This window comes from Carlito syrichta, unplaced genomic scaffold (assembly GCF_000164805.1).
Source record: "Carlito syrichta isolate Samal-C Ts95f unplaced genomic scaffold, Tarsius_syrichta-2.0.1 Scaffold171515, whole genome shotgun sequence".
Taxonomy (NCBI): domain Eukaryota; kingdom Metazoa; phylum Chordata; class Mammalia; order Primates; family Tarsiidae; genus Carlito; species Carlito syrichta.
The window spans coordinates 76727-86369 of record NW_007115611.1 but is presented as its reverse complement, the minus strand read 5'-3'; the positions used below and the strand labels follow the sequence as shown (position 1 = coordinate 86369).

The following is a 9643-nucleotide window of genomic DNA, read 5'->3' as shown; positions in this document are numbered from 1 at the left end:
CCGCCTCAAAAAAAAAAAAAAAACCAAAAAAAACAAACACCTCTAATGTGACCTTACTTGGAAGGGTCTCTCCAGATGTGTTACATCAGGATCTCGGGTGAGGGTCTTGGCTCACCCCGGCAGCCCTCAATCCAATACCCAGGGTCCCCACAAGAGGGAAGCAGGGAGAAGGAAGACACGGAGGCCACAGCCAAGGGCGCAGGGCCTGGGAGGCAGGATGGGGCCTTCCCAGGCCTCCGGAGGTAGTGCCCCTCATGCCCTCCCCTTTGGTTTCCAACTTCGCCCCTCCAGACTGAGAAACTGGCGGCTGGCTGTGTACACCTGTCTGTGGTGCAGCCCCAGGACATGCCGGCGTCAAGGACTGCAAGGCAGGCGCATGCAGCAAGGCTGTTCTAGAGAAACCAGACAGCTGCTCTAGGAACGGGGCAGGTCCAGCCTCCCTCAAGGAACCACTTGTCACCTAAGGGGCACCGTCACCTGTCCCCCACGCCAGACCTCTGCATGGCGGGAGGAACATGACGGGGCAGGAGGCCGGGCGGGCCTGCTCGTGGCCTTGCAGCTGCGTGGCTGTGGGCCAGTCACACAGTCTCTCTGTGCTCGTGGTCTTTTCTATAAAATGAGTCCTCACTGGGTCAACCCTGGGCCCACACGACCCAGCAGAGCTGAGACGCCAGCGGCCCAGGAAGGCTGGGGCGAGGCCTGGCTGGCCACTCCCGGGCCTCTGGGCAGCCCAGACTTGTGAAGCTCTGGACAAGCTGGACCTGGTCTCCCTCAGACTCCGTGTCCCAGGAACAAGAGGAGGCCCAGAGCCTGTGGACTGCAGAAGGGGGGGCGCCTGGCCCTGCCCGGAGGAATGTCTCCTTAGGAGACAGGTGTGTTTGGGGCCAAAGCTGCAGGGCGCCCTGGGAGGCAAAACCTTATGGGGACGGCCTGCTGGCGGTACCTGATGACTGTGGTGGGGGAATCATCGCAGCCTGAAGGGAGAGAAAGGCACCGTGAGACTCGCGGCCTGGTGGCAGCTCCCATGACCCGCGGACACTCCGCCCGGTCGACACGGGGTACTTACAGCTTCACCAGGCTGCAGGGCCGGGGCTGCAGGGGAAAGAGTGGCTGTCAGCCGGGAGGCGAGTGACCACCTCAGGCCCGGGTGGGGTCCCCAGACTGGCAGGGTCTCTTGCTGGGCTGCAGGCTCAGCCAGTCCCACCTCCACACCTTGGCCCCCAGGTCTCAGCCTGCCATCCGCCCTGCCCCGTTCTTGCTGTGCTAGGGGCGGGACCACCCACACTCCCAGGCAAGGCACCCTCCCAGACCCTACCTTCCCACCTCAGCAGCTGACAAGCCCCTCTCTTAGAAAGTGGGAGGAAGGATACCAGGGGGTGCCTCGGGCAAGAGGGCCTTCAGCAGGCCAGACAACCTCCAGGGCCTGGGTGCACCTCCACTGGGGTTGCCAGCCTGGATTCTCTGTCCAGTGGCCCCCCGGGTTGACCAAGGGGCGCGGGAAGGTAGAGACGTGGAGCGGGCAGGGGAGTATGCGCCAGGGACTCCCAGACACAGCTGGACTCTCCTGGAAGCTGACTCCTGACTGGAGGCCAGGCTCCAGAATGAGTGGTGAGGGACCCAGCCTTTGACTCGCAGGACCTGCTGACTACAACAGACCCAAGGACTGGGGGTGGGCGCATGGGGGTCTCACGATGGCCAAGCGAGGCCATCTCAAGACCCGCCAGGAGGCAGTGGCCCGGTGCCCACCACACCTCGACTACTTTGTCTACCAAGGGGTCGGGTCTGCTGGTCGGACCACCTGCTTGGCAAGAGCCCAGTGAGAGCCAGGCCCTGGGTGCAGTGAACGTGGACACAGAGTGGACCCTGCTCAAACGTGCCACACCGGGCAGCACAGCAGTAGGGATGGCACTCTCTGGTGGGAGGTGGAGCCAGGGGCCCAGAAGGGACAGAGTATGGGGCGTGGGGTGTGGGGGCCCTGCACCAGCCTGGCCTCCCTTTACCCCTGGAGAGGGGAGGGAGACGGCACGGCTGCCTGGGTGCTGCAGCGTCTGAGTGGGGAGGATCCCGGTTCCACGCCACTAGGTGCCTCGTGGTGGTCCTGCTAGGACTGAGAGGATGCCCTAGCCTGGAGACGGGGCACCGGGAGACCCCCAGGAGGCCCAGTGGCGTCGAGGTACACCAGCATCCTTTACACCCACTGGGGTGTTTCCAGGAAGCGACTGCTCTTTGCGCGCAAGAGTCAGTCACGTGACACAAGCCAGTTCCCATCCCAGCCTCCTTGCAAGTCTGCTGTGGGCCCAACACCACCACAGGCTCACGACCACGCAGGGGTCCCGTGTCCTCCCGGGGGCATTGCTGGTCAGGGCAATACCTTTGCTTCTTCCATAGAAGACCCTGGGGCGCTTGCTGGCGCGTTTAAGGTAGAAGAACCCAGCCACGGACAGGATGAGGCCTGAGCTGACGACGAACGTCCCCAGGAAGAGGGAGGCTGCCACGTGAGGGCCCCCTGCAAGCAAGCCAGCGGCTGAGGGCTGGGGGTGGGGCCAGCGCTGCCCCGAGTCTCCCAGGGCTGGCCGCAGGGGAAGCCAAGGATGCTGCTCTCGGCCCGGGTCGTCCGCAGGCTCAGCCACACCCGTACGTCTGGCCACGGGGCCAAACTTCACACGGGAGCTGGGACACAGTGTCAGAGGGGCTGACCCGACCAGGCTCCGAGGAGCCGTCTCGCCGCTTCCAGGCCCCAAAGCATCGGTCCTGGGCTCCCAAGTCTGGCTCCTTCCAGGACAGCCCAAGACCGTGGGCCGTGCTCTGTGGCACGCAGGGCAGAGTCTCAGCCTGGCAGCCGGTACCACTGCCTCTGGAACGCCTGTCGTCACCTCTCATCTTCACCTGCAGGGCCAGACGGGCTGGGGGTCTACTGGACGGCCAGGGACAGGGAGGTGGTGACTTTCTGACCCTGAGGCACAGGTGCATTTGCAGACCTGGGGGCCTTGCTCCATCTGTGGCCAGCTTAGAGCCACAGGAGGCCAGGGACCCAGCTAAGCAGACCCACCCTAAAATGTCACTGCTCTGTGCAACCAGCCTCAGGGTCCCAGTCAGCTTTGGGCCCAGGCCAGCTTGGAACCTGAGTTCTGACCAGGTGAGGGTCTGGCCCTCTCAGACCGGAGCCCTTGGCCTGACACCAGGTCCAGCACATCCTCTGCTGAGGGACGACGATCCGGGGCAACGTGAACCCGGAGACCCTCACCCAGCAGAGGCAGCCGTGCCCCCGGCTGGACTCGAGGTCTGGGCACCACTCCCTTGAGCGTGGCCACACCCTCGGCCCCAGCCCTTACCCAGCCACGCCCCCCGGTTCCAGCACCACACCCCTTGCCAGCCACAGCCACTTGCCTTGCCACGCCCCTTGCCCAGCTGTCCACAACTCAGGTAGGATCATCTACCCAGGAGAGGGGTCTGTGTCCCTTCCTGAGGACCAGGCATGATGGCCCCAGGCACTTCTGCTCAGTGTGTGTGTGTGCAAACAGTCTCCTTGAGCCTTACACCCTGGAAGAGCCACGTGGGGCCGCTTCCAGGACCTCAGAGAAGCGTCTCGTGCTGGTTTCTGTGGACCGAGGCCTCAGGTGGAGGGGGCTTGGAGCGGGGCAGAGGCAGAACCAAGCAGTGCTTAGTGTGGACCTGACAGCGTGAGGTATGCCCTGAGGTCTTCCACCAGCAGCAGCCCTTTAGACAAGGCACTGTGTTGGACCAGCGACGTCCCCAATGCATACCCCCATGAGCCAACTGACCCCAGCCCCAGTGACTACTGCACTCTGCTCTGATCCTGTGCCATAAGCAGGGCCCCTGAGGTGACCGGTACCCATGGAGAGCCTCTGCACTGGCAGCCCTCTAACAATTACCCCACCCAGGATCCCAGCAGGGGATGGCTCTGGCCTGGTGAGAGACTTACCAAAATGCGGCCGTCCAGGGGTCCCTGCACTCCTGTTCATGGGGAATGGCGTGCCCCGGCCAGTGACTGCGAGAGAGTGGAACTGTGGGAAGGCCCAGCCATGCAAGGACTCCCCGAGGACCCCCACCCTGAGGGGCATCTCAGGCCGAAAATGCAAAAGCAAGTGGCCGTGGGAAAGCAGCCCCCAGCCACTGCTATGATGCAGGACATGGGCAGAGAGGGCCCCTGGTGTCCACCCGTCAGGCTGTGGCTCCGGCTAGGGTGGCTCCTGTGCCGTGGGGACCAGAACAGCGACGCCCACCGCCTCTCCCCAAGCTGGACTGTGGCCTGTGGTGAGGACACGGAGGTGGGGGAGGGACACATACGGCTTCGGCACTCAGAGCCATTGTAGGCCGGGAGGGTCCCATTCCTGCAGCGGACACAGCTGGCGCTCCCATCGGCATTCCAGCGCCGGTAGCAGCCTGTGTGGGGACAGGACAGCGTCTGCACGTCAGTGCCGTCTCCGGGGACTTCCTCTAGCTTTCATTCACGGACACTAGCACACGCTGAAGCAGGAGGAATGACAGGCTCCCACCCAGACGGGCACTGAGGACACATGGCGAGCCCCACACACCGGGGTCCGCCTGTCCCACAGGCCCTGCCCCTGTGCTACACAACTCAGAGAGCAAGCAGGGAGGCCGGCACTGGAGTGCAGGGCAGAGGTGCCTTGTGGAGGGCCCTGCGCTCCGAAGGCCAAAGGCCAGGCCTCCACCCCGCCCGAGGCCTCGTCCGCCTGGGCTCTCCCAGGACCACTCCCTGTAGGGCCCAGCACCACTGCCTGGCACACTGGGCACCCCTCCCTCGGCCCCCGGCAGGACAGGCCTTCTGGTCAGTACTGCCTCGGCCCAGGCTCGAGCCTTGGTCTGTGGCCCCTGCACACTTGCCCTCCCTGGCACCTCTCCCGGGGACTCCCTGCAGGACCAGCCTCATGTCCATCCCAGGCTGACAGGCCTTGGGCACCTGGTCCCCACGAGCAGTCCCTCTGGGCTCACAGTGTCCTTCCTTGGTGGGTGGGATGGGCCCCAGGACGGGACAGTCCGAGCTGCCCAGCCCCAAGTCCACTGAAGCCCCACAGGAACCCTCTGTTCCTGGGGACTGGCCCAGAGAGGGTGTTTGCTCATTCCTGTCCACCCCTCCCCCACCACCCCAACCAGCCTCCCACCAGCCCTGACCTCAAGACCGTTCTACTTGCCCAGCCGCCGAGAACCTTCCAGACCCTCTGTGGAGGGGGGGGTCTCCCTCCATGCCAACACTGGGCCAAGGGTCCTTTGCAGAGGGGTGTCCTGTGCACTCAGGTGTCCTGTGCACCTGACTCCCCCACCAGGTGATGTTTCCACATGTGCCCAAGGTCCCAAGTTAAGAAGCTCCCATGAGGATGGCTGAATTCACAGGCTACTTCCCCGTCACCCCCACACCCTGTCCCCCAGCTGTCCCTGTCTCCTCCATCTGCCATGTCTCCCCAGATGACCCTATCTCCCCCCGCACCATCTCCCCAGCCGCCCATCTACCCGTCTCCTCCTATCTTCCCCTCCTCCCCTCCTCCCAGCTGCCCCTGTCGCCCCCCCATCTCCCCATCTCCCCCATCTCCCCCCACTGACTCCGTCCACTCCTGCTCCAGCCCAAGCTCTGCAGCATGTGTACATGGCTGTCCTCACCCTGAGGAGGAAGAGACGCAGACATACACACGCCAGCAGCCCAGTGGCTGGCCCGGGGTCTGCTTGTGACAAGGCGGCTTACCTGGACCACACAGGCTTGTGCCTGGGCAGGTGGCATTGGCGTCCACCATGTCCACACAGCACTCGGGCTGCTGGGCCTGGAGGGGAGATGGCAGTCAGACTTCGGGGCACACCTGGCCAGGCAGGCTCACGGCCAGGTGCACTGGCCAAGGGGCGCCTTGCAAGCGTGCCTTGATGCCACGGCTCAGAGTTCCTCTGGAGATGGCATCGAGGGCCCTCTGTCCCCTGCCGGCTCAGGAGCAAGGTGAGGCCCAAGGGCTGGCTAGAGCTGTGGCTCTCAAGGCCAGATGTGACCAGAGCCCGGGTTGCAGGCAGCCTGGCACATGGGGTTCAGGCCACATGACCCAAATGGGGGCCCTCTCGACAGTCTCCGGCACGCCGTTGCCCTGTTCCCGAACGCAGGCGGCGAGACCCAGAACGTGGTGTTGGCCCCGCAAGGCAGGTTGCCTGCACCCGAGGAGAGGGACGTCCCGAAGACCTCCCTCCCCTACACCCCTGCCCCTCACTCCTCCTGGACTCAGGGACCACGGGCCTCCCTGCTTCTCTGGGTCTGTTTCCTCCCAGAGCTCCTTCCATTAAACATGCTTTGGTCTCGTGACACATCACTGCACAGGTACCTCGGCCCTGAGCCCTGGGCAGGGCTCTGCGCCACGGGGCCTCCCCTCCCCTAAGACCTGCCCAGGCGGTGAGGGCTTGTTCCACATGGGTCTCTGGCCACCCCTTTCAGCTCATGGGCCACAGGCGGACATGGGGTGCGGATGGGGGGTTCAAGCAATGAAATTATTTACATTAGCCTCCTACTAAAACTTTAAAGCTGCTAAGCTCTACCACAGGGATGGTTCTGCAGACTTCTTCGTGGGGAAAGGAATCAGGCTCTTCTGGACTAGGGTGAAGCGTGAGACACCAGCTGGGACCTCCTGGTGAGGACAGGGAGGGCTGGTACCCAGTGTCTGCACTGCACCGCAGAAACGTCTGCCCATAGGCTGGGATGGCTTCACCGACAAGCTCTGTGATCCCTGGATGCCCCTACCTTGGGGGTTTCCAGCATGGCCAGGATTTCAGGGGGTGAACGTAAGCCCACACACTTATACACCTGCACGTGTACGTGCTGGGCACATGCCCCGAGTACTGGTGTTTCCAGCCCATGCCACAGCGTAGACTGTACCGGCCTGGGGGCTCCAGGTGACCTCAGCTCGTGTGTCTGTCACAGCTGGGGTGTCGTTTCTCGCAACCTGAATGTGGTGAATATGGAGGGCGTCTGGGGTGACTGAGGAGTGCGGTGGGGGGGAGCATCCATGCCACCAAGAAAGGGCCTGAGCCCAGGGTACAGTCCAGTCCCTCACGCCAGCCTTGGCCAAGCCAGTGAGGGAGTCCCGCCCTTCCTGCTCACTTCCATGCACCCTGCCTCAGAGCCTGGAGCGGCTGCCATCAGTTCTCCCAGACACCAAAGCTCAGCTCACTCTCCCAATGGCAGCCAGGATGCCAGTTGCGGGGACCCGCCGGGCAGCCACGCTCCTGAGCAGATGGCAACCGGGCAGGCAGCTCAGGGCTCTGGTCAGTTCCAGTGGGGGAAGCTCTGTAGAGACCCTATTTCAGCAACAGGTCCAGTTTGACAAACACAGAAACTTTTAGAGGGCAGAACAGAACAAGTGCCAAGCAGCAGGGGTTGTGTGTTTGCTGCTCTCTGCAAGGCACAGACAGACCCTCTGACCCCAAGAGCATCTCTGGGGCTGGACCATCAGGGACTGGGACTCCTAAAGACCCACGTGTCAGGCCCCTCTAGGGAAAGGGCCCACTGTCCGCCACGGAGGTGTTAGCTTGACTTCTTGGTGTCAGTTGCAGGGACATGTGACAGGGCACCTACCATGCTCTCCGTGGACTTGCTGGCGACTCCCACCAGAAGACCAGCCAGGATGGTGAGGTGCTGCAGTGCCATGCCCAGAGCATGAAGAACAAAAGACCTGCAACGGGGGGGAGGTGGGTCTGAGAGGGAGGGTGAGGCCCGTTAACAGGAGAAAGGCAGGGCCTGTAACCGTGGGAGGGCAGAGGAGGGGTCTGCAACAGAAGAGAGAGCGGGGCCTTTAGCAGGGAGGAAGGCGGGGCCCCCCGCAGAAGGGGAAGCCTGTAACAGAGGGGAGGGTGGGGCCCGGCCGACCGAAGGAAGGACAGGGCCCGTCCCAGGGAGGCGGGGCCTACGGTGGGGCGGAGCACGTTGTGCAGAAGCCGACTGGGCCTTTCCTGGCAGTGGGCAGACAGGGGCGGGGCCTTACCTGCCCCTCCTAGATACAGGTCACAGACATCAGTTGCTTGCCAACTCTGGTGGTCGGTGATCAGTGCAGCCAGAAGCTCGAGGCCCACACAGAGCCCTGCAGACCCGCATCCAAAGCCTGCAGGTCAAGGCAGTGGGTGAGGCCTCCGTGGTCACTGGCCTGGGTGCAGGTCCCTGCGGACTCCCGGACAGCCCAGGGTCAGGCTGAGGAACCACAGCCCCCTGGACTCTGGCCACCCACCCTGTGCTGGCAGCTCGGGGTTATTTGGGCAGCAGGGTGCTTTCTGACAACCTCGCTGTCCAGGCTCAGCAGAACCCTAGTGGCAGAAGCCACGCATCCCTCTATCATCTCACGAGTGGTGGATGTGCAGTCCATCTTACGAAAACCTGAACTCGTTAGTGAGCATTTTCACCAGGGACAGCTTCCAGTGAGGAGTCGAGGGGGCCCACAGGTGCACAGACCCTGAGGATCTGGCCCTAGGATCTGCTTCCCCACAGAAGGCGGCAAGAGATGCCAGCTCGGGTGAGAAATGCACCCAGAGCCCTGTCCTGAACAACGCCAGGGTGTGACAGCCGGTAGCAGGTCACAGACACAGAAAGCAAACATGTTGCAGCAAGACTTCTTAACACTACAACCACTTGAGAGTTCGTGGGACTTATGCTGAGGCCACCACAGTCCTGACAGGAAGAACAGGCACCACAAGCACACATCCCTGGAAGGGATGACGTCAGCCACGTTTTTAACAGATTTCGGTTAGCTCACACGGTGGTCCTCACGACCGCCCTCCGTCCTGAGCTTAAGGCTCCGTGCCTGTGAGACTTTCGCAGGGGACTCCTGGCCTGGCAAGACACTGCAGGGGTCCCTGGCCCTGGCGGACGTGCCGCTTCGCTCCACCTCCGGGATCCTCAGAAAAACGCACAGCGGGCGCATCAGTGTGGGCAGGGGAGGGTCTGCGCTCTGACTCCGGGCGCTGGGCGGCATCGCACCTGGGGCGTCCCAGGAGACAGATGTGTCGTGGGCCGCAGGACGAGGTGGACGCAGCTCGAGCCCCTCAGCAGGGAGGGGCCTGCTCTGCAATGCCCTAACTGGAAGCCAAAGTGACAGTCAGTGGACCATGCCAGTATCAGTGCCAAGGCCTGGGGAGGAGCAGTCGCCTCTGAAGCTCCCCTAAGCACCCTTCCTGCCCCTGGTGACATTTGCCGTCTCTCTTCTTTTTTTGTGTTTGGAGACAGAATCCCACTCTGTCCCAAGCTGGAGGGCAGTGGTGCAGTCGCCGCTTACTGCAGCTCGGACCTCCTGGGCTCAGGCGATCCTCCCACTTAGCCTCCCGGGCAGCTGGAACTACAGGCATGAGCCACCACACCTGGCTAATTTTTTTTGACTATGTTGGTAGAGACAAAGTCTTGCTATGTTGCCCAGGCTGGCCTCAAAGTGCTGGGATTACAGTCAGGAGCTACCATGCCCAGCCAACAGCTTCAGTCATCCACTCCACTGAAATGCTTGCTCTCCCTGGGTTCACTCCTCGCTACAATGTGAAATCCTTTCAGACAGAGGCATGCTGAAGTCACAGACACATTGCACACCTCACTACAGGATGTGACCGTCTTTGCGTTTAGTCCTTTTGACACGTGCTCAATGGAGACTGCCTTCCTCTG

The 9643-nt window shown here is 62.8% G+C and overlaps 1 protein-coding gene across 1 annotated transcript in view; it reads right to left on the bottom strand.

The window, feature by feature from the left end:
* Window positions 1-8051, bottom strand: part of CUNH1orf159 (chromosome unknown C1orf159 homolog) — an 8737-nt gene extending 686 nt beyond the window's left edge. Inside the window, exons 1-8 of the mRNA XM_008051412.1 lie at window positions 7989-8051; window positions 7583-7679; window positions 5720-5795; window positions 4309-4404; window positions 3944-4009; window positions 2372-2506; window positions 1067-1092; window positions 944-974 (exon numbers count right to left, since the gene is read on the bottom strand). Of these exons, the coding sequence (XP_008049603.1) occupies window positions 944-974; window positions 1067-1092; window positions 2372-2506; window positions 3944-4009; window positions 4309-4404; window positions 5720-5795; window positions 7583-7654 (502 nt within the window). The 5' untranslated portion in view covers window positions 7655-7679; window positions 7989-8051. The remainder of the gene's footprint in view (window positions 1-943; window positions 975-1066; window positions 1093-2371; window positions 2507-3943; window positions 4010-4308; window positions 4405-5719; window positions 5796-7582; window positions 7680-7988) is intronic.
* Window positions 8052-9643: the final 1592 nt, after the last annotated feature.